This window comes from Hippocampus bargibanti, linkage group LG10 (assembly GCF_051943395.1).
Source record: "Hippocampus bargibanti isolate YZ-2025 linkage group LG10, ASM5194339v1, whole genome shotgun sequence".
Taxonomy (NCBI): domain Eukaryota; kingdom Metazoa; phylum Chordata; class Actinopteri; order Syngnathiformes; family Syngnathidae; genus Hippocampus; species Hippocampus bargibanti.
In genome coordinates, this window is record NC_142743.1 from 23,979,704 (window position 1) to 24,004,501 (window position 24,798).

The 24,798-nt window shown below is 43.2% G+C and overlaps 2 protein-coding genes across 2 annotated transcripts in view; both read right to left on the reverse strand.

Moving 5' to 3' along the window:
- Positions 1-9,528, reverse strand: part of LOC148893038 (dorsal-ventral patterning tolloid-like protein 1) — a 59,360-nt gene extending 49,832 nt beyond the window's left edge. The window contains exon 1 of the mRNA XM_089006161.1: positions 9,471-9,528. The gene's annotated coding sequence lies outside the window, so the exon portion shown is untranslated. The remainder of the gene's footprint in view (positions 1-9,470) is intronic.
- Positions 1,648-24,201, reverse strand: fam193a (family with sequence similarity 193 member A). Its single transcript, XM_089006158.1, is given in 23 exon segments — positions 1,648-2,539; positions 3,510-3,591; positions 4,159-5,017; positions 6,273-6,459; positions 6,530-6,800; positions 8,772-9,017; positions 9,020-9,133; positions 10,066-10,321; positions 10,776-11,075; positions 12,065-12,172; positions 13,162-13,303; positions 14,098-14,346; positions 15,623-15,732; positions 15,805-15,879; positions 15,952-16,026; positions 16,996-17,143; positions 18,181-18,305; positions 18,398-18,650; positions 19,813-19,980; positions 20,091-20,263; positions 21,699-21,944; positions 22,771-22,845; positions 23,687-24,201. Coding segments are annotated over 23 exon segments (4,572 nt in total). The 5' UTR covers positions 23,903-24,201; the 3' UTR covers positions 1,648-2,445.
- Between the last annotated feature and the right edge of the window lie 597 nt (positions 24,202-24,798).

Here is a 24,798-nt window from a genome sequence, read left to right on the forward strand (position 1 = left end):
TTCTATCATAAAACGAGGCGAAGCTAAATGGCCGCTAGGTGAACAATGTCAATAAATTATACTTAGTTTCGTGAAAATATAATCCTACAATATCAATGTGCCAATCCTAGATTAAAAAAAACTAAAATAATTTGAGGATGCTAACAGCATTAGCCACCACCCTGCATCGTAGCAACATGGTGATGATGACTGTCATGTTTCGAACCGCGCGATTTGTTTCAAAGACCCCAAAAAAAGCCCCCAACACACTTGCACCCTCTCATATATCGGAAAAATTGTTTTTTAAATCGCCCACCTGACTGTTGTGGGAACTTTTGGGCGATGCCACGTTTGCAACCACTTCGGAGCCTACCAGACATTTTGTGTGAATGACTACCTTTAATCTTGGAAATCGGAATTTCCGTACAGCGCGCACGCGCACACACCGACAAAGACAAAAGAACACGTACACGCACATTGAATCAAATGCACACACGTGCACAAGCGTACACTCACGAGTGATGGGAGACATTTTAATAAGTAAATACTAAACCGCTTTACGAAAGTCACGTGACCACTACCGGAACCACTGTTGCTATGAAAACCAACGTCATTGTTAACCTTTTGGGGATTAGGTCGTCATTGCGTTGAAAGAAATATACCGAAACACTCACTATAAAATAGTTATAAACTACAACTTCGGGAGGTTCATATTGTATTAAATGTTCGGTAAAAAAAAAAATATAGCAACAGTTCGCCCGCTTCTCCCTTCTGGATTCTGTTCTCCGTCGCCGAATAATGACGTGGCATGACTCATTTAGGCTTTCTCGTAACGTAAACAAAGTGATTTCTTTAGTTACCAGTCGGAAGAGGACTTGTTGACGGAGGGTGTTGCTTTTTCAGCACGGAAATCAAGTTTGGGTCGTATTTAATATTTAAGTACACATTCAAATATATTCTGAATGAACTGGTCGCTCAATATAACGTGATTTAAAAAAAAAAAAAGAGTAAATCGGCCTAGGTTAAATGTATGAACCCAAACACGTCCAGGGTTCCTCGTCATTATTGGTTTATGGCGTTAAATGGTTAAAAAAAAAGTACTACGAAATGTTTCGTTTTTATTTATTTATATATATCTATGTATTTATTTACCTACCTATACACCAATGTATTCATTCATTTATTTCTTTATTTCTATATTTATAAGCCAGTTCTTAGAGCCGGATCTCTGAAGTGAAGGAAGAGAGCCGGTTCCTGACAAGGAGCCGGAAATGGGAGCCAAGTTTTTTTTTTTGTCCTCTATTCCCCGCCCCCCGGTCTTAAGTTAAAGCCGCACGTGATTGGTCAATATCCGTGGTAGAGGAGGGAGGGTAGAATTAGACACACGTAGCAGTGAGGAGAAAGGGGGGGGGGGGGAGTAGACAGGTGGACAAATGTTATCACATTATGCTGTTATTATATTATTATTCAATTATTATATTTTTTACTGGTTGTTATGATAACATCATTAATATGAAAAGCAAATCAGTGACAGCTGATCACCAGACCAGAGTAACCACAGGGAAAGTGAGTTAGTGGATGCTCTCTGTGCACATTTAAATCAAGCCATATAAATAAAAATATTTAATATAGTGTATTTTTTACATGAGTAATTCATTTGTTGATTTTTCTGGTAGGTAATTAAGAAAAAAAAAAAAAAAAAAAAAACTGAGGAGCCATTAAGGAGCCAAAAGAGCCGGATCTTTTTAGTGAGCCGAGCCAAAAGAATCGGCTCTTTGAAAAGAGCCGAAATTCCCATCACTAGTCCGAACTGTTGTTTTGTGCTAACAGGCTAACACGCTCCCCCCGCCCCCAAATATGTAAAACGTGCCAGGAAATAAGACAAGAAACGACATCCTGCCATACTAGAGTGTATTCCATCTTTCAAAAAGAAAGACATTATTTCATATTACTTAACAATATGTTAAAAAAAGTAGCCTGTCGGGCTTTTGCAGTGTTAATACAATAAAACAATCGATCACCTTCTTCGATCGTGACCCCCCCCCCCATTTCTTGCGTACGCACATCCAAGATGGCTACGCAACGTCAAAAAAAAATCAGGAAAATCAGGAAAAAAGCACCAGGTAAACATTTTTTAAACAGGATCAGGTAGGAGGTGGGGGGGGGGGGGATAATAAGCCACAATATGTCAAATACAGCTTTTTTAATTAACAATAATAATTCTTTTTTTCCATGTTTTTTCATAATCATTTCAGACCATGGCTTGTTCAGTCAGAGAGAAAATGGCCGACGAAAAGCACACAAAACACGTGATGGAAGGAAAGCAAATTCCGGATGTTTTTTTTTTTTGCACAGCAGGTCCTTTGAGGGGTGTTTCGAGGAGCAACGGGGCTAAGGAAGAAATAGTTGGGGGTCAAAGGTGAGTGGACGTGTGGCAGGCCAGTGTTTTCGGGTGATCGAGCGGATTCAATGTGCTGCAAAGGTGGCCTTTTTCAAACTGAAATTGGACCAGTTGATGGAGAGCCGCTGACGCGTCTGCCGGGCCGAGTCCAAACAGAACCTGGACAAACACATTATTATCATGACACAAGACGGCAGCCATTTTAAGACGCGTCCTTTAGAGGTCACTACAGTGATACCTTGGCTTACGAACTCAATTGGTTCCCAGATAGAGTGTGTAAGGTGAAAAGTGTGTATCCCAAAAAATAATTTCCCATAGGAAACCATTAAAATGACAATAATCCGTTCCCAGGTCCCCATAAAACATCATTTTCTACTTTTCTAAGCCTTAAAACTACACAAAATAGACATTATTTTATGTGTAATAAATGAGCTATGGTATTATAATTAAAGAAATAAACTCTACTGTATAATAAAGTCATTTTATTGACCTTTGTGATGGTCGTTGATGGCTTGATGGATGGAGTGGCCGCTTTCATCAGCATTAAACACTTGATGAGGAACCTAGCCTTCCTCTTTCACCATCTTGAGGGATGATCCCTTGCAGATGCTTTCTCTGCCATAATTTTACCTAGTTCCTCATCAACTGTTTAGCTGGGTTGATAGCTTTTTGCATTAAGTGTACAGATGGCTTGTGCGGGTTATTTGTGGAGCCTGATTAATGGGAATTTTAACCTTGCAGTCTACACTTTGAACTTTCAAAGTTGAAACCAGTCCAAATATCACTATTTTCTATCCATTTTCTCACTCTCTCTGTCGTGTGCCTGTCTCTTTCATGTTTAAACCACCCCCCCCCACTGCTGCTTTCTTGACCAATCACGTGGCTTTAACTGAAGACTGGGGGCGGGGAATAGAGGCCCAAAAAAAGTCGGCTGCCATTTTCTTGTTAGAAGAATGGGCTCGTTCGCGAACGACACACCACTCATTGTGGCAGCTCCGTGTGTATCCCGAAAAATAGTTTGTATGCCAATGTCAAATTGTTATGAATTTAAGGTTCGTTAACCGAAAAGTTTCTAAGCCAAGGGGTTCGTAAACCAAGGTATCACTGTATGTATATATATATACCTTACCTTTTGAAATATTCCACCTCTCGCTCGGTCTCGTCCATTTCAGTGCTGTCCAGATCGATGTCTTTGGGCAGGAACACATCATCTATTTAAATAAAATGAAATAAAATAAAAATAACATTGTTGAGAATCATTTATACCCATGAAAGTATTTGGTTATTTACGCTCCACATTAAAGGACAACCGACGCCTCCGGACAAGTTGTGTCCATAATTTGTAAAAATCAGCCCATTTCCAATGAAGCTTGTGCGCCATCTTGTGCATTTTCTGAGGGCTCGAATTGATCCGGAAGGACTTCTTTAATCGATTGCAAACATGTATGCTTTCCTCTTCAGAACTATTTGAATCATATTCATAACTTGGATGTGTAACAAGAAAGCATCTTCTCCGAATCTGAAGCCCTTGTTTTGATTCTGGAGCAAGGCAGTTTGTGAAGGAGTATCCTTGCGTGACGTCACGAACAAGGTGGTTTCGAGTTCATTTTGTGGCAGTCATTTTTATTGGTGTTTTGAATTTGACTAAACATATCAGCCTGCGTATTTTGGGTATTTTTGATGCTATCAAACGTTTTTGTGATGTCACTTAGGAAACAAAAAAAACAAGAAAAAAAATGGTGTCGCTTGTCCTTTAAGAGATGGACGGCGAGACCAACCTATGGAGGTGTTGATGATCCTGTCCCCCTTCTTCTTCTTGTTCTTCTTGGCTTTGCCTTTGAGTTGGGGGGACTCCGCGCCGGGCGTTTTCCCGTTGCGCTCGGTGGCTTCCGACCGGGAGGAAGGAGGAGGGGGCGACGGCGACGGGATGGACGCGGGTGGGCTTCGCCGGCGGTCTTCCTTCAGCTGCCTTTTGCCAGCGCCGCTGTTGCCGTTGCTTTCCGGATCCTTCTCGACGGGCGCGTGCCGGCCCGCCGCCGCCGCCGCCTTGCCTTTGACTTTGCCGTCGGCCTTGCGGTCGCGGAGATGCGCGAAGGCCCGCTGGCCGCGTCGGTCCTCGGGGCAGATGAGGCTCTGGAGGAGCTGCGACTTCCCGTTGCTCAGGTGGTCCAGCACCTTCTGCGCCGTCCGCTTGAGGGGCTGCGGCTCGTTGCGGTCGGGCGCCGTGTTCTCCTTGGCTTTGTCCTTGCGCTTCTTTTTGGCGGCGCAGCGCTCCTGCAGCCGGAGGAGCTGGCGACGCAGCGCCGCCTCTTCCTCTTCCTGCCGCCGTCGCCGCTCTTCCCGCTGGGCTTCGGCCTCCTGCCGAGCTTTCTCCTCCATCTTCTTCTGCTTGTGGCGAGCCCGCTTGGCCGCTTTGGAGCTGGAGGCCGGCTTGCTGTCGGCGCTGTTGATGAACTGAAGCAGGTCCTCCACCCGCCGGTGGTCTTCCAGGTTGCCGCCGCCGCCGCCCGGGGCGTCTCGCTCGGGGGCGGGCGGGTGCTCCTCGCGCTTGGGCTGCTCCTCCTTGCGTTTGGTCAGGCGCAGTCGCAGCTTCTCGCGCATTTCGGCGTAGTTGCGGCTGGTTGGCGCCGCTGGAGGCTGCGAGGGATAAAGTGTTGGAGTGTTACACGCAAGCGTTTTCCATCTGGATGGACGCGGTCCCTCCGCAAATTCGCAACCGAGACCTTCTACTGTGAAGTCACGTGACGCCGGAGACGGCGGAATGGCTGATGACACCCAATTTGTACTCGCTTTTGTTGCCAAAAGTTCAATGATACTATTTACTACTACTACTTTTGCTTGATTAGTTAAAAATGATTACAATCTACAGCAGATTTCAAATCAAGTTATAGTGATACCTCGGTTTGCGAAGCCCTTGCCTTACGGACTTTTCCGTTTACGAACGTTACATTTATGAACATTTTTACCTTGGCATACAAACTATTTTTCGGGATACACACAGAGCTGCCACAATGAGTGATGTGTCGTTTGCGAACGAGCGCGTTATCCTAACAAGAAAATGGCAGCCGACTCATTTTTGTCCTCTAGCCCCCGCCCCCAGTCTTCGGTTAAAGCCACGTGATTGGTCAAGAACGCAGCAGTGAAGGCGGAGGGGGTTACACATTAAAGAGACAGGCAGACGACAGAGAGAGAATGAGAAAAATGGGTAGAAAACAGTGATATTTGGACTCGTTTCAACTTTGATAGTTCAAAGGCAAAGACCGTAGACTGCAAGGTTAAAATTCCCATCAATCAGGCTCCACAAATAACCCGCACAAGCCATCTGTGCACTTGATGCAAAAAGCTATCAACCCAGCTAAACAGAACACAATTGATGAGGAACAAGGTAAAATTAAGGCAGAGAAAGCACCTACAAGAGATCATTCCTCAAGATGGTGAAAGAAGAAGGCTACGTTCCTCATCAAGTGTTTCATGCTGACTCCATTCCATCAAGCCATCAAGGACCCTCACAAAGGTCAATAAAACGACTTCATTATATAGTACTTTTTATTTCTTTAATTATAATACCATAGCACATTTATGATACATAAAATAAGGTATATTTTGTGTAGTTTTACGGCTTAGAAAGTAGAGAATGATGTTTTATGGGGACTTGGGAACGGATTATTCTCCTTTGAATGGTTTCCTATGGGAAATGAATTTTTGGGATAGACACTTTTCGCTTTACACACTGTCTGGGAACCAAATAATTTCGTAAGCCAAGGTGTCGCTGTACTAGGTATAAAATCTAGGAAACGACTTGAAACAAAAAAAAATCTAGGAAACTTTATTTAAACATGATTGAAAAAGAAATAACTTTTTGACGACAGGACAAGTACTGCTTTTTCCTCACCCCTCCGTGTCCGAAGAACTCGCAGTAGCAGCAGTCGCAGTACTTTCCTTCCTTCTGGTTGGTGGAGGTGGAAGTGGACGAACTGTGTTCCGAGCAGCTGTCCTCATCCTGCGTCTCCTCGCCGTCGTAGGGCGGGTGCTCGTACGCCCGGTTGCCCTCGCACCGGTGACCCTCGCATTCGGGGTCGCTGAAGGGACAAACATTTATTTGAGCCTTCGTTCGAGCGCCTTCGTTCCACGCGCGACACGCCGACGCACCTGCAGACGCTGGGCGGGGCGCTGATCTGACCGTCCGACAACGACGAGATGGGCGGTTCGCTCGGCGGAAGGCAAAGACCGGGATGGACCTCCTCGAGGTTCGGCGCCGGGGCGGCCATCTTGGGGAAAGGATGCGGCACCATGGCGGGCAAGTGCGTGGCGGGGGGCGGGGCGATGGAAGGAGCGGAGAGCGGTGGGAGGGGGTTGAGTGCGGCGGGGTTGCTTTGGGGCGGGGCTTGGCTCACTTTAGCCAAACTGTGAAAGACATCATCTGGCGAGACACAAAGGACATAACGCGATGGTGAATGGTTGTGTGTTGCACCAAGACTACTATTTGATACTAGTTGACACAAATCAGCCCATTTCCAACGGAGCTTGGGCGCCATCTTGTGCATTTTCTGGGACGCTACATTGGAGTCCAGACAGCTCAAATTGATCCGGAAGGACTTCTTGAATCGATTCCAAACATGTATGCTTTCCTCTTCAGAACTATTTGAATCATATTCATAACTGGATGAGGAACAAGAAAGCATCTTCTCCCAATCTGAAGCCATTGTTGGTAAGTAGCCAGCTGGCTACGTATCTAGCTATCTAGCTGGCTACCTATCTAGCTATCTATTTGCTGTCTATTAGTTATCTAATTAGCTAGCTATCTATTAGTTATCTATTAGCTAGCTAGCTAGCTAACTCTATCTATTTGAGTTATTCCCGGTTGAGGGAAGGCAGGCGCATGTGGCTGCTGCTGCTCACCCACAGAAAAACTGATCCTGTGACTGAAAAGTGACCTTGAGAATTTTAAAAGGCGCTTATAAATCAAATTATTATCATTATTACTACTACTATTATGACTGTAATTATTATTATCATTATTAGTATAATAATATTATTATTATTATTATTACAGTAAAGTCTGGTTATATCGATATCGGTTATATCGATAGTACTGCTTATTACGATACTATTTCTATGAACGCAAGAAGAAAATTTACATGCCGCAGGATCGGATATATCGATAGTCTGGTTATAGCGATATTTTTTCCGACTCCCGAGAATATCGATATAACGAGACTTTACTGTATTATTGTTACTACTACTATTACTACTCCGACTACGTTTACTACTATTATTATTATTCTCATTATTAGTATAATTATTATTACTACTACTACTATTACTACTACGATTACGTTTACTACTATTACTACTATTACTAGTAGTAGTAATTAGTAGTTATTAGTAATTATCATTATTAGTGATGATGATGATGATGATGATTATTATTATTGACCCCTTGTGCTCTAAATTTTGATCCACGGACAAGAACTCTCAACAGGTCACACAAGTCACATGATTCTTGACCATTGGCTCGTGGTCTGTAATCACATACAAATAAAAACAAACGCTATTGCGAATCTGATTTTTTAGCTTCGACGTGTTAAGAGGCCCACATTTTCTTTTCTTCTTCTTCGGTGACGCAGCTCACACTTTTCCGCAATGTCCTTTGATGGCGGAAATGTTTCACCACAGTTTCAAACACATTTCTAGTAAGTTATGAGTCATCGTACTTTGACCGCTAAGTTCCAAGTTGGTTAGCATGATGTAAGATTTGTGGACTGGAAGGCGACAGGGCGAAGGTGGGGTCAAAGTGAAAATATACTCTGGACGTTTTTGTTGCCGCAGATAAAAAAATCTCAAATGGTCACAGAGAAGATCCATTCGCCTAAAAATTGAACGTGAAAACAGAGTTTTGGAAAACATTGTTGGACTAAGGATGAGAAGGTTTCTTAGAAATGAAATTTATTATTATTATTCAGTCGTCATCTGCACTTCTTTGAAGATGTCGGCCGTTTCGCTTCTTATCCAAGAGGCTTCGTCAGCTAACTATTTTTTGCTGGTAATTTTGGCCCTGTATATCTATCCCTACTGTCCAGAGGTGGTGGTGCCAGACTCTGCTATGATTGGTCCCTGCTCTCAAGTTGGGGGGAGCAGAGGACTACTCGTTGCGGCTACACTGATTACTTCTATTGTCCTGCCTGAGTATGGGGTCTACGACTGCCCTGATTGCCCCATATTTTAGTTTGCTGACGAAGCCTCTTGGATAAGAAGCAAAACGTCTGACACCTTCAAAGAAGTACAGATGACGGCTGAAGAAACCTTCTCACCGATGGACCACTCCTGTACGACTGAGAGCTTACACAGACTACGGTCAATTTGTACAAGCGCTAACCTCGTCTGAGATTACCTAAGGAGGTTTGAGATGCTAGGTGGCTAGGTAGGTTATTACTTGACTGGACAGTGGTGGCGGTGCACGACACGGAAGCCGTGGACGACGACGTCGCCATGGCTACCCGGTTGGTCTCCATGAAGGCATCTTGGAAGTTGTACAGACACTTCTTCTTGGCGCCGCTTTTTTTCTGTTGGTGGGCCTCGGAGGACGAACAAGAGGACAGAGACGAGGACGATGACGAGGACGGGTGGGAAGCAGGGTGGCGGGAAGCAAGGGGTGGTGGTGGTGGTGGTGGTGATGGAGGTGGTGGTCCGCTTGGGGGCTGTTGGGCGTAGGTGGGAGAGGGACGTCGGTGAGAGGAGGGTCCAAGATTTCCCCTGGGAAAGTAGGAAAACACTCAAGGTGGTCAGTCAAACTTGAGCTTGGAAGATATTTTTTAGACGATTGACAAACGACAGTGATATCTTGGCTTACGACCATGCTTGGTTCCCAGACAGAGTGTGGAAGGCGAAAAGTGTGTATCCCAAAAATACATTTCCCATAGGAAACCATTAAAATGAGAATAATCCGTTCCCAGGTCCCCATAAAACATCATTTTCTACTTTTCTAAGACTTAAAACTACACAAAATATACCTTCTTGTATGTATTATAAATGCGCTATGGTATTATAATTAAATAAATAAACTGTACTGTAAAATAGTCGTTTTATTGACCTTTGTGATGGTCGTTGATGGCTTGATGGAATGGAGTGGCCGCTTTCATCAGCATTAAACACTTGATGAGGAACGTAGCCTTCTTCTTTCACCATTTTGAAGAATGATCCCTTGTAGGTGCTTTCTCTGCCATCATTTTATCTAGTTCCTCATCAATTGTGTTCTGTTTAGCTGGGTTGATAGCCTTTTGCATTCAGTGTACAGACGCCTTGTGCGGTTTATTTGTGGAGCCTGATTGATGGGATATTTTAACCTTGCAGTCGACACTCTGCCTTTGAACTATCAAAGTTGAAACGAGTCCAACATTAACTGTTTACGTTCGTAAACTGAAGAGTTCGTAAACCAAGATATCACTGTAGATAGATAGATAGATAGATAGATAGATAGATAGATAGATAGATAGATAGATAGATAGATAGATAGATAGATAGATAGATAGATAGATAGATAGACAGAAATACATACACACATATATATATATATATATATATATATATACATCGACTTATATCTAAATAATTTGTAGGTATATACCGCCACCTATTGGCCGCCTTCATTTTGTCGCCTTGGGAGGAGTGGACAAAGCCTCACTCACCTTGCAGCAACTCTGGCAGCAGCACTTGACTGATGGATTGATCCAAACTCTTCATCACGGCGGCATCCCATAAACTTTCAAAGTTGAGCGAGAGACACTGCAGCGAGTTGTTCCAGTCGCCCGTGCCCACTCCCCCACCGGCGCCGTCCCCGCCGCCGTCCCCAAAGCTGTTCTGGTAGACGTGCTCGGGGAGCGTTGGGCTGAAGGCCGGCTGCTTGGCTGCCGTGTGGTTGCTCGCAAGGTTGGGAGGCGAAGGCTTGAGGAAGACAAACACAACATCGGTTCAGGAGATTGAGAATAGAGAGGGGGGGGAGGGGGGGACACACTAATCCTTTTCTGACTTTGCCCCCCCCCCCCCCCCCCCCACTAGTGATGCGTCATTCGCGAACGAGCCGGTTCTTAGAGCCAGATATCTGCGGTGAACGAAGAGAGCCGCTTCCTAACAAGGAGCCGGAAATGGGAGCCGACTTTTTTGGTCCTCTATTCCCCCGCCCCCAGTCTTCGGTTAAAGCCGCATGTGATTGGTCGATATCCGTGGTAGAGGGAGGGGCCGTTAGGGTAGACAGGTGGACAAATATAACATTATCCTGTTATTATTATTCAATTTTTTTCCCTGAAAAGAGCCGGCTCTCTGAAAAGAGCCAGCTCTCTGAAAAGAGTCGGAATTCCCATCACTACCCTCCCCCCACCCCGTCCCAAACTGCTTTCACCTTGTTGTGCGTGAGCGGAGGAGTGGGCGGGTAAAGCGTGGGGTGCAGCAGCGGTCGGGGGAAGTTGTGCATCGGCAAATGTCCGTGGATGTGCGGGTAGAGGTGGAGGGCGGGCCGGGTGGGGCTGGTTGTCGTTGACTTGCCGCTGTCCGTGGTGAAGAACTGGTGGCCCACGGCAGGCGGGGGACTCGCCGACTGGAGTCGCCCGGGGGGGAGGCACCCGGCCGGGCCCAGGATGTTGGTAGAAGAGGGGTCTTGGTTACATACGTGACATTCGCACGCATGCTGGACCTGCTCTATCTTTTGGTGGAGACACAGGTTCGTCATGATGTCAGTGTGGGGGAAATACAAAGCACTGTCAAACTGTAAAATTAAACAAATATATATTCATAATATGAATATTTAAAAAAAAAGGAACGAGTAAGTAGTGGGGGGAAAAAAATCGAGACACAAATCGACAAAATCAAGTGCCGGTAAAAATCAATAGTAAATTATAAGAAACAAATTCACTTTAAAATAGAATTTCAATTGGCATGAAACCCAAAAAAAAATGATTTTTTTTTCCAAGTAACAATATCATAATATACTAAAATATGAGGCAAAGTATACCCAAACAATAAAAAGGAATACTAAACTACGAGAGGAACAATTTTAAAGAAAAGGAAAACACAGGGAAATTTTAAAATCAATAAATAGCAAAATATGTACACAAATATGGAGAATTCAGCCAATGAAAGTTAAAAAAAAAACATAATAAAAAAAATGAATTCATTAAAAATAAAAACAGTTCACTAACTCATTCACTACCATACACATGCAAAAAAGTGTCCACTCCAGTGCCAGGGTTTTTGTCATTATCACTCGAATTCCAGGACCCACAGAATATTGAGTTTTAGGACGACAAAAACATTCAATGCAGCGTAAGAAACCTTAGACTCTCTTCTTTCAGCAGAAAAAAAGAGGTCATTCCTAAACTATATGGGTCTGGAGTTATATGAGCTTGAAATGAGGGCTGGCCTCCAAAATACAATGCAATACATACTGTACATATTGGTTTATAGAGCGTTTTAACAACAGCTGAAGCTGGAACAAAGCGCTAACATAGAAAGAAGGGGAAAAGCCGCCCCCTTGTGGAAGAGGAAAACATTACCAGAGGCCATGGCCAGCTTTATCGGCACCCAAACAAGAAAAAAAAAACTTATGAATTTGGGAATGGCACTCGACGTCATAATTTCAATTTCCGAATAAATGTGTGAATGGCAGTGAATGGGTTCCTGTCCAAATGATACCTGCTGCTGGTGGTTGTACGACGGAGGAGGACTGCCGGTCTCCTGATGCCGCCTCCCATCCTCTTGGTCACCGTCCAATGAGCTTCCGCTGCTGCTGATGCGAGGTGACTGCGGCAGGAAAACAAAAAGGACATCAATGACGAGTTGAAACGTTGAGTGTCTTCGTAAATACAGTGATACCTCGGTTTACGAACCCCTTGCCTTACGAACTTTTCGCTTTACGAACGTTACATTTATGAACATTTTACCTTGGCATACGAACTATTTTTCGGGATACACACGGAGCTGCCACAATGAGTGATGTGTCGTTCGCAAACGAGCCCGTTCTCCGAACAAGAAAATGGCAGCCGACTCATTTTAGTCCTCTATTCCCCGCCCCCAGTCTTTGGTTAAAGCCACGTGATTGGTCAAGAATGCAGCAGTGACGGGAGGTGGTTTAAACATTAAAGAGACAGGCAGAGGACAGAGAGTGACAAATGGAGAGAAAACAGTGAAATTTGGACTTGTTTCAACTTTGATAGTTCAAAGCCAAGGTGTAGACTGCAAGGTTAAAATATCAATCAGGCTCCATAAATAACCCGCACAAGCCATCTGTAGACTTGATGCAAAAAGCTATCAACCCAGCTAAACAGCAGAATACCATTGGTGAGGAACTAGGTAAAATTATGGCAGAGAAAACACGTACAAGGGATCATTCCTCAAGATGGTGAAAGAAGAAGGCTACGTTCCTCATCAAGTGTTTCATGCTGAAGAAAGCGGCCACTCCATTCTATCAAGCCATCAACGACCATCACAAAGGTCAATAAAACGACTTTATTATACAGTACTTTTTATTTCTTTAATTATAATACAATAGCACATTTATTATACATAAAATAAGGTGTATTTTGTGTAGTTTTAACACTTAAGAGAATTAGAAAGTAGAAAATGATGTTTTATGGGGACCTGGGAACGGATTATGCTCATTTTAATGGTTTCCTTTGGGAAATTAATTTTTGGGATACGCACTTTTCGCCTTACCCACTCTGTCTGGGAACCAATTAAGTTCGTAAGCCAAGGTATCACCGTATTTGCCATATTCGCCTCCGTCAACTTACCGCCGAGCTAACGGCACCGCCGCCATTCACGTCGCCGCGGTGTCCATTGACCGCCGCCACGCCGTTGTCGCGGTAGCCACTCACGGGGTACGTATCCCCAAACTTGGCAGACACTGGAGGCATTTCGTCGTCATCGCTGACGCTTGGCCGACGAAGTGGAAGGAAGATTCAGGAAAACAAAAGCAAAAAATTGGATGTTAATAATAATAATAATAATAATAATCCAATTCGTTTCTAAGCGCCTTTCAAAACTCTCAAGGACACTTTACAGTCACAGGATATTTTTTCTGCAGGTGAGCAGCGCCAGCCACACACGCCAGCGTTCACTTAACCCGGAAGTAACATAATATATAATATTAAATAATACTATACTATACTATGTATAATACTAAATAATAATCCATAAAGCTAGACAAAATATAGAAAATATAAAAATAATATAAAATAAAAGAATATATAATAAAAAAAAAATATATAGTAAAAAATAGTAAATATAATAAGTATATGAAATAAAAGAATAAATAATAAAAAACGTCATAAAAAATATAGTAAATATCATATCTGCCATAAAAGAATAAATAATAAATAAATATCCTAAATAGTAAATACAAAAAATATAACATAAAATAATGAAGTCGCAAACGCATTTTTACAAATTATGGACGCAACTTGTCAGGAGGTGTCGGTTGTCCTTTAAATGATTTCCCATTTTGATAACTACAGTAAAGTCTCGTTATATCGATATCGGATATATCGATAGTCCCGGATATATCGATATTTTTTCGGACTCCCTTGAATATCGATATAACGAGACTTTACTGTATTTAAGAAATGGATTGATCTGTTTGTTTGTTGGATTTTACATTTGTATTTATTTCACAACAAACCACGCTGAAAACTGGAGATCATTTATCATTTATTTGCTTTGAAACTCACAAAGCGTCGCCATCCCCGGCAGGTAGGACGAGTCGGGGATGCCGCTGGACGGTGATGGGGGAGCTGGAGTTGGAGCCCGACGGCGAGCTGCCCGAAGAGAGGCTCGGGGGGTGCAGCTGGGCCAGGTAGTCCCTCGGCAAGGCGTCGCCCTGCAGGGGAAGCTTGATGGGCAGCTCCTCCGACGAGATGGGCGAGTCCATGATGCCGCACGTCAGGATGTGCGAGAGGCTGCAGTCGTCGCACGTGCACCTGTGGGGGACGACGACGACGACGACGAAATACGATGCGATTCCAACAATTTCACAACATCCTAATCCTAATAACTCTTTTAACTCATTCACTGCGAGATGATGTCCAAATGTCTCCCACTCTAGTGCCAGGGTTTTTGTCATTTTCACTCAAATTGCAGGACCCACAGAATATTGAGTTTTAGGACTACCCATCTGTTTAAAATTGCATTCGTGGTCTAGTTCAATCAGATATTTTATTATCATTTTATTTGTTTTTGTGCTTTGGTTTTTTTTTATTGTAAAGTGTCCTTGAGTGTTCTGAAGAGCACTTGAAATTGAATTATTTATTATTAATTATTATTATTATTAATATGATTATGATGATGATTATGACGATTATTATGACAATTATTATGACGATTATTATGACAATTATTATGACGATTATTATGACAATTATTATGACAATTATTATGATGATAATTATTACATTATTAGTACATTATTATTATATTATTATTACATTACTATTACATTATTATTACGATTATTACTGTTATTATTACTGTTATTATTATTGTTACGATTATTATGATGATTATGATTATGATGATGATGATTATTATTACATAAACATTCAATGCAGCGTAAGAAATCTTAGACTGTCTTCTCTGGTCCCCCAAAAAAGTTAATTCCTAAATGATAAAAAAAATATGATACAATTTGATGAGTTTTCAGATAATAGGTTGAAACAATTGCAACATTTTATAAGATTTTTTTTAATATTTTCGTATTTAAAATTGCATCATGTTTGTAATTTTTGATTGTTCCAGTTTTATTGTATTCTGTTTTTTGTTCAGTTTGTTCAATACAGGAGTCCAGACGGCTCAAATTGATACGGAAGGACTTTTTAAATCGACTCCAAACATTTATGCTTTCCTCTTCAGAACTATTTGAATCATATTCATAACTGGATGAGTAACAAGAAAGCATCTTCTCCCAATCTGAAGCTTTTTTTTTTTGATTCTGGATCAAGGCAGTTTGTGAAGTAGTGTCCTGGCGTGACGTCACGAACAAGGGGGCGGGACTTTCTGAATCCGCACAGTTCCGAGCTCATTTTGTGTCAGTTTTGGGACACTTTAAGTCATTTTTATTGGGGTTTTGCATTTGACTAAAAATATCAACCTGCGTATTTTGGCTATTTTAGATGCTATAAAACGTTTTTCTGATGTCACTTGGGAAACAAAAAAATGGTGTCCGTTGTCCTTTAAAGTGAAAAATAAAATGCTGCTCACCTTCTCCGATAATTGCAATTGGGACAATCGGGAATACTGAGACGCGATGACAGCATTCTCATGGTGTCTGTGAAGTTGTCTCCACAGGACAGCTTCTTATTGTTGGGCAACTGCCAAGAATGGAAATAAAATGCATCCAAAACCTTAACACGGCCGATGGTGTTCATTTTTTCGCCTCCTACCTGTTCCTCAAAGTACCGCCGCTGCTTGAAGAACTCCCATTCTTCTTTGAGTATCCGCTGCTTTGTCTTTAAAGTCTGTAGGCACCGCGGCGTATTATTTAAAACGCGTTCGGTTCAATGAGTAAGTGGTGAAAAATGGGATCTTACGTTTTTGCCCAGCGGCGACTTGTGCGGTTCAGTTCTTTGGTTGGTAAAACTATGGCCCTCCACTTTAAACAGTAACTGCAAGAGCAAAATGAGTACAGTGATACCTTGGCTTACGAACTTAATTGGTTCCGAGACAGAGTGTGTAAGGCGAAAAGTGTGTATCCCAAAAAATAATTTCCCATAGGAAACCATTAAAATGACAATAATCCGTTCCCAGGTCCCCATAAAACATATTTTTCTACTTTTCTAAGCCTTAAAACTACACAAAATAGACCTTATTTTATGTATCATAAATGTGCTATGGTATTATAATTAAAGAAATGAGCTGTACTATATAATAAAGTTGTTTTATTTAATTTTGTGATGGTCGTTGATGGCTTGATGGAATGGAGTGGCCGCTTTCATCAGCATTTAACACTTGATGAGGAACGTAGCCTTCTTCTTTCATCTTGAGGAATGATCCTTGTAGGTGCTTTCTCTGTGATAATTTTATCTAGTTCCTCATCAATTGTGTTCTGTTTAGCTGGCTTGATAGCTTTTTGCATCAAGTCTACAGATGGCTTGTGCGGGTTATTTGTGGAGCCTGATTAATGGGAATTTTAACCTTGCAGTCTACACTCTGCCTTTGAACTATCAAAGTTTAAACAAGTCCAAATTTCACTGTTTTCTCTCCATTTGTCACTCTCTGTCCTCTGCCTGTCTCTTTAATGTTTAAATCACCACCCCTCACTGCTGCGTTCTTGACCAATCACGTGGCTTTAACCGAAGACTGGGGGCGGGGAATAGAGGACAAAAACAGTCGGCTGCCATTTTGGTTTTAGAAGAACGGGCTTGTTCGCGAACGACACATCACTCATTGAGACAGCTCCGTGTGTATCCCGAAAAACGTTTGTCTGCCAAGGTAAAATTTTCATAAATTTATCGTTCGTAAACCAAAAAGTTCATAAGCCAAGGGGTTTGGAAACCGAAGTATCACTGTACATCTCAGCTTTTTTTCCCCCATAAAAGTCAATTTGGATTTCTTTGGCGATTAATTTTGCATACCTGCTCGTCAACATAGTCGTCGATCCTCTTCTCGCACTCCTGCCACTGGTTTGCCACGCTCGCCATCTCCTGCTCGAGCCGCTGGTAGCGCTCCAGCAAGTTGTGGTACATGTCGTCGCTGTACGAGTCGTGCGAGGTGATGCCATGTCTGGGAAAATGCCAAAAAGTTGATATTTTATTATTAGAATGATGATTAAAAAATGATACAGTGATACATTGGCTTACAAATTTCATTGGTTCACAGACAGAGTGTGTTAGGCGAAAAGTGTGTATCCCAAAAATTAATTTCCCATAGGAAACCATTAAAATGAGAATAACCCGTGCCAAGGTCCCCATAAAACATAATTTTCTACTTTCAAAGCCTTAAAACTACACAAAATATACCCTATTTTATGTATAATAAATGTGTGATGGTATTGTAATTAAAGAAATAAACTGTACAGTATAATAGAGTCGTTTTATTTACCTTTGTGAACGTAGCCTTCTTCTTTCACCATCTTGAGGAATGATCCCTTGAAGGTGCTTTCTCTGCGATCATTTTACCTTGTTCCTCATCAACTGTGCTCTGTTTAGCTGGCTTGATGGCTTTTTGCATCAAGTGTACAGATGGCATGTGCGGGTTATTTGTGGAGCCTGATTGATGGGATATTTTAACCTTGCAGTCTGCACTACGCCTTTGAACTATCAAAGTTGAAGCAAGTCCAAATTTCACTGTTTTCTATCCATTTTCTCACTCTCTCTCTCTGTCGTCTGCCTGTCTCTTTAATGTTTAAACCACCTCCCCTCACTGTTGCGTTCTTGACCAATCACGTAGCTTTAACCGAAGACTGGGGGCACGGAAAAGAGGACAAAAATGAGTCGGCTGCCATTTTCTTGTTAGGAGAACGGGCTCGTTCGCCAACGACACGTCACTCATTGTGGTAGCTCCGTGTGTATCCCGAAAAATAGTTCGTATGTCATTGTCATAAATTTAACGTTCGCAAACCGGAACGTTCGTAAGCCAATGGGTTCCTAAACTGAGGTATCACTGTATAAAGAAGTCCAAAATGGCGCCTGAGTAACTGAAAATCTCCATGACAGCGTTACAGCATTTTCTGACTTGTTAATGTAAGAACATTTTCAACGTGACTTCCTCTTTAATATTTGAGTTTTCAGGCGGAAAAAAAAAAATCAATAAAAGCGTACCTAAGCTGTGCAACGAGCGCAGGCAAGCTGCTGTGCAAGACGGGCTCTGAGAAGACCAGGTTCTCAAAAAGGTGCTTGTTGTGCAGCTCCCACGTCACATGGAACTTCTGGAGGTGCTCATTCTCCTAAACGAGGGGGAGGAAAAAAAAAATCAAATCGAATAACGGGACGGCATGAAATCTCATGAAATGTGACCGGCGGTGACTGAGCAACTAACCAGGGTGAGTAGGAAACCGCTGATGGTGCGTGCCGCCTGGCAGAGGGCATTGTACTCCTCCAGGAGCAGGGACACAAACTGGTGGGCCTGCAGGGGACCCTGAGCGCCGGTCCCCGTCCCTGGAGGTCCCGGCGGGGATGTCTTGGGACCAATCGAGAGGTGCTTTAGGAGATGTGCTTTCATTTCCAGCACGTACTCGCGAGCCTGCTGCTCCAGACGCTGGTATAGCTGGTAGGGGTCCTTCTCGCAGAGTCTTGAGGACGGAGGTTGTTGACGTCGCCGGCGGGACAAAATTGGACAAAAGCAAGGAGAGGATGGATATTTAATGACATTAAAATGGACATTGCAATGCGGTACAATGCAATTTCCAAATGACAGCTGCCATTCAATTATGAGGTAAAAAAATAAACTACAGTGATACCTCGGTTTACGAACCCCACGGCTTACAAACTTTTCGGTTTACGAACGTTACATTTATGAACATTTTACCTTGGCATGTGAACTATTTTTCAGGATACACACGGAGCTGCCACAATGAGTGATGTGTCGTTCGCGAACGAGCCCGTTCTCCGAATGAGAAAATGGTAGCCGACTCATTTTTGTCCTTTATTTCCCGCCCCCAGTCTTCGGTTAAAGCCACGTGAATGGTCAAGAACGCAGCAGTGAGGGGAGGTGGTTTAAACATTAAAGAGACAGGCAGACGACAGAGGGAATGAGAAACTAGATAGAAAACAGTGAAATTTCGACTCGTTTAAACTTTGATAATTCCAAGGGAGAGTGTAGAATGCAAGGTTAAAATATCCCATCAATCAGGCTCCACAAATAACCCGCACAAGCCATCTGTACACTTGATGCAAAAAGCGATCAACCCAGCTAAACAGAACACAATTGATGAAGAACTCAGTAAAATGATCGCAGAGAAAACACAGACAAGGGATCATTCCTCAAGATGGTGAAAGAAGAAGGCTACGTTCCTCATCAAGTGTTTCATGCTGACGAAAGCGGCCACTCCATTCCATCAAGCCATCAACGACCATCACAAAGGTCAATAAAACCACTTTATCACACGGTACAGTTTGTTTCTTTCATCATAATACCATAGCACATGTATTATACATAAAATAATGTATATATTTTGTGTAGTTTTAAGGGTTAGAAAATTAGAAAGTAGAAAATTGTGTTTTATGGGGACCTGGGAACGGATTATTCTCATTTTAATGGTTTCCTATGGAAAATTAATTTTTGGGATACACACTTCTCGCCTTACACACTCTGTCTGGGAACCAATTGAGTTCGTAAGCAAAGGTATCACTGTATTTGAAGAATTTTTGCAGGCCTACTCCGGAAGTTGATCACAACAAATTCTCAATAAACAAAAGAAACAAAAAAATCCCAAAATCTTGCTGATTAAGTACCTGTCCACCAGCTCCTTCATCCCGTCCTTGTCTCGCTCCAGCGGCTGGTCGCGGTCCTCCGCCAGCGGTGTACCGGCCAGCCGGTAAATGCAGCGTACCAGGTAACGCACTTCTGACCAATGCTTCTGCAGCTGCTGCGACTCTCGTTCAGACTCTGCCGAAACTTCTCTGCCAAAAGAAATAATAATAATAATAATAATAATAATAATTAAAAAAAAAAAACAGAAAGCCTTCAGAATTAAGTGCATAGGAGCAGAAGGTGCTGCTGAACTGGTTACCGTCTCTCGTTGCAGGCCTCGCAGCCGCACACGCCGTCCCCGGGAATGGCCGTGGCAAGGTCGGCGGCGGGGAGCACGGGCGGCGTGGGAGCGCTCAGCCGATCGGTCGCTGCCGCGGCGTTTGGGCCCAGGGTGCCGTTAGCCACGGGCATGTGCAAAAGAAAATCCTGACTCTGAAAGAGACACAAAGCCAATGGGTCAATAATAATACATTTCATTTCTAAGCGCCTTTCAAAACTCTCAAGGACACTTTACAGTCACGGGATAAGTTTTTCTGTGGGTGAGCAGCGGCAGCCACACGTGCCAGCGTTCACTCAATCTGAAACTAACTCAAATAGATAGAAAGCTAGTTAACTAGCTAATAGATACCCAATAAATAGATAGCATGATAGCCATATAGCTAATAGATAGCCAGCCAGCAAGATAGCCAATAGATAGCAAATAGATAGCTAGCTAGGTAGCCAATACTCCCTTGGGTGCGATGATAGCCATAGAACAGGAAATGGAATGGTGAGACGGGGAGAGCCTCACGGTGGTAGATAGCTTTAGCGTTGCCACGGACATGATTCACAGAGGCGATCAATAAATAGAATAATCAATTACAGTGATACCTCGGTTTACGATCCCCTTGGCTTACGAACGTTACATTTATGAAAATGTTACCTTGGCATACGAACTATTTTTCGGGATGCACACGGAGCTGCCACAACGAGTGATGTGTCGTTTGCAAACGAGCCCGTTCTCCTCGTTCTCTCAAGAAAATGGCAGCCGACTGTTTTTGTCCTCTATTCCCCGCCCCAGTCTTCGCTTAAAGCCACATGATTGGTCAAGAACGCAGCAGTGAGGGGAGGTGGTTTAAACATTAAAGAGACAGGGAGATGACAGACAGTGAGAAAATGGATAGAAAATAGTGCAATTTGGACTTGTTTCAATTTTGATGGTTCAAAAGCAGAGTGTAGACTGCAAGGTTAAAATATCCCATCAATCAGGCTCCAGAAATAACCCGCACAAGCCATCTGTACACTTGATGCAAAAAGCTATCAACCCAGCTAAACAGAACACAACTGATGAGGAACTAGGTAAAATTATGGCAGAGAAAGCACCTACAAGGGATCATTCCTCGAAAATGGTGAAAGAAGAAGGTTACGTTCCTCATCAAGTGTTTAATGCTGATGAAAGCGGCCACTCCATTCCATCAAGCCATCAACGACCATCACAGAGGTCAATAAAACGACTATTTTACAGTACAGTTTATTACTATAATTATAATACCATAGCATATTTATTATACATAAAATAAGGTCTATTTTGTGTAGTTTTAAGGCTTCAAAAATGAGAAAATGATGTTTTATGGGGACCTGGGAACGGATTATTCTCATTTTAATGGTTTCCTATGGGAAATTAATTTTTGGGATACAACCTTTTCGCCCTACACACTCTGTCTGGGAACCAAAAATAAGTTCATAAGCCAAGGTATCACTGTATTGTGAAGTAGCCAATGGCGAGCAAGATTCAACGCTACTTGCTCCCGATGTTCGAAAGCAATTGACGTCAAATGGCGACAAACGAAGCTTCTCAGGTTTTCTCTGAAGGTGAGCAGTGACTCACGCCTAGCTGCTCCCGCGCGGCGTGTCGGTCCTCCTTCTCCACAGTGCGCCGGCAGTCGGAGCACACCCACATGGGAAGCGGGAGGGCAGCGGGCGGCTGTCCAGCCTCGGATGCGCCGTTCCGATGGTCGGGGATTCCCGCCTCCGAAGGCCACGAGCCGTCTTTGCTACGCTCGCAACGGCACAGGAGGCAGCGGTCGCCGGCCGTGTACGGAACTCGCTGGTTGAGGCCGAACGTGAAGGGGGTCTAGATGGGAGAGAAAAGCCGCGGGAACTTAGTTCCCAAGTGTGATTTCATCTTGGGGACTTAACATTGAAATCGTTTGGTGAGAATGCGCACCAACAGAAAGGTTTAAAGGACAACCGACACCATTTTTTTTGTTTGCTAACTGACATCAGAAAAACGTTTTAGAGCATCTAAAATAGCCAAAACACGCAGGCTGATATTTTTTAGTCAAATGAAAAGCACCAATAAAAATGAGTTAAAGTGTACCAAAACTACTTCAAAATGACCCCGGAAATGGCGAGTTTCAGAAGGTCCCGCCCCCTTGTTCGTGACGTCACGCCTGGACGTCTTGCCTTGCTCTAGAATCAAAACAATGGCTTCAGATTCGGAGAAGATGCTTTCTTGTTACTCATGCAGTTATGAATATGATTCAAATAGTTCTGAAGAGGAAAGCATACATGTTTGACATCGATTAAAGAAGTCCTTCCGTATCAATTCTGGACTCCAATGTAGCGCCTAGAAAATGCACAAGATGGCGGCCAAGCTCCGTTGGAAATGGGCTGAATTGTCTGCTGGGAATTTGTGTCAACTAGTATCAAATAGTAGTCTTGGTGCAACTCACAACGATTCACCATCGTGTTATTTACGTACTTTTCCTTCTAATTTCGCCATCAACACGATGTTTTCAGACCAAACAAAGTACCCAAAATGCGTGTTTTGGGTATTTTAGATGCTATAAAACGTTTTTTCTGATGTCAGTTAGCAAACAAAAAAAATGTGTCGGTTGTCCTTTAAAGAAAGCGGACAAAGTTGCCTTTGGATTCCCAACGGAGAATAAAAACAAAACCTGAAGGACTCCGGTGAAATCAGCGTTGACCGGTCCTTCTGTGAACTGCGGCGTGACGCTGGTGTTGACTTTGAGCTGCGGAATAACAACATCGAAATTAGGCGGGGATGGTTAGCGAGAATCGGAACTTTGATAACTCAACTTTGATAGTTCAAAGGAAGTTGATTTCTTTAATTATAATACCATAGCACATATATTATACATAACATAAGGTATATTTTGTGTAGTTTTAAGGCTTAGAAAATTAGAAAATTGTGTTTTATGGGGATCTGGGAACGGATTATTCTCATTTTCATGGTTTCCTATGGGAAATTAATTTTTGGGATACACACTTTTCGCCTTACACACTCTGGGAGCCAATGAAGTTCGTAAACCAAGGTATGACACAGATTACATGTGTGCAGTCGTTTTGTATCCCCAAAACACACTTCGAACCAAGTCAACATTACAGAAAGACAAACGGACCGCCTTTCGGGCCTGAAGGAGTGCAGCCGTTAGCATAGCTAGCATTGTTTTTTTATATTATTATTTTTTATACAACCGCGGTGCTTTGAAAATTTCTTTTTTTAGTCTTCAGTTAATGTGCCCTGCATTCAAAGGAGTCTTTCATCGGCTTGATATAAAATTCACTGTGACTTAAATAAGACGGAAATGCAATGCCGAGTTCGATCACAAAGTTAAGCTACGATCGGTAGTCACGTCGGATGGACGTTCATGTTTACGTTGGCCATAACGGTGGAAAAAAATGTCTCGTTCATGTGATAAAACTCTCAAAAAAAGACGCTTTTAGCGATCCGCCAGGCGTCTTCCTGCCATCAGTTTCGGGCCCACATTAGATTTAGCGTCGTTGGTCATTTTGCCCAGTGGCGACATGCTTGGCTGCCTGATGAGGAAGACGAGGGGGGGTGCTACTTACCTCTCCGTTAATAGCCGTCACGGAGCCCACGCAGCCGCCCGTGGCAGGTGCGAGGAAGCCGGCTGGTGTCGGAGCTCCTACGCAACCAAGGGCCGAGGCCACCCCGGCTTTGCTGCCGCCGACGACGCCGCTATTGCAGACAGCACTGCAGCTACTGCCACCGCCCCGCTTATTCTTCCTGCGTTTAGCCCCTCGCTTAGCATCGGTTGGACTCATTTTTCTGCGACACAGCAGGCCGTCCGGACTCTGTGGGCTCTCCAGTTGGACGCCGGGCTGATGTAATTGTTCGTAACGATTTGTTGTTGTTGTTTTTTTTTTACAAGGGGAAAGGCCGACGAGGAAAAGTGCCAAAAAGCCGAGTCGACTGTGACCAATATGGCTGCTTTGGCTGGAGCTGCTCTGCCTCAGCTTGGCTTCGGTTGACGTAGTGACGTCACGCAGCGTCCGGAACAGCGAGGAGTTATGGGAAATGCATTTCTTACTAGTGGTGGAAATTCCGGCTCTTTTCAGAGAGCCGGTTCTTTTGGCTCACTCACTAAAAAGATCCGGCTCTTGTGGCTCCTAAATGGCTCCTTGGTTTTTTTTGTTGCTTAAATTAACTAACTACCAAAAATCATGTAAAATTATGTGAAAAACGAATTACTCGTGTGAAAAAAATACACTATCATTTTTTTATTTATATGGCTTTATTTATATGTGCACAGACTTAGTGGATGCTAACTTTCATTTTCCTTGTGGTTACTCTGGTCTGATGATCAGCTGTCACTAATTTGCTTTTCATATTAATACTGCTATCATACCAACTTGTAAAAAAATATAATAATTATGTAATAATAACAGCATAATGTGATAACATTTGTACACCTGTCTACCCTAACCCCCCCCCCCCCCCCTTTTCCTCACTGCTGCGTGTGTTTATAATTCTCCCCTCCCTCCTCTACCACGGATCTTGACCAGTCACGTGCGGCTTTAACCGAAGACCGGGGAATAGAGGACAAAAAATGTCTGCTCCCATATCCGGCTCCTTCTTGGGAGCCGCCCTTTTTCGTTCACTTTAGAGATCCGGCTCGTTCGCGAACGATACGTCACTATTTCTTACCCGGACGCGAAGT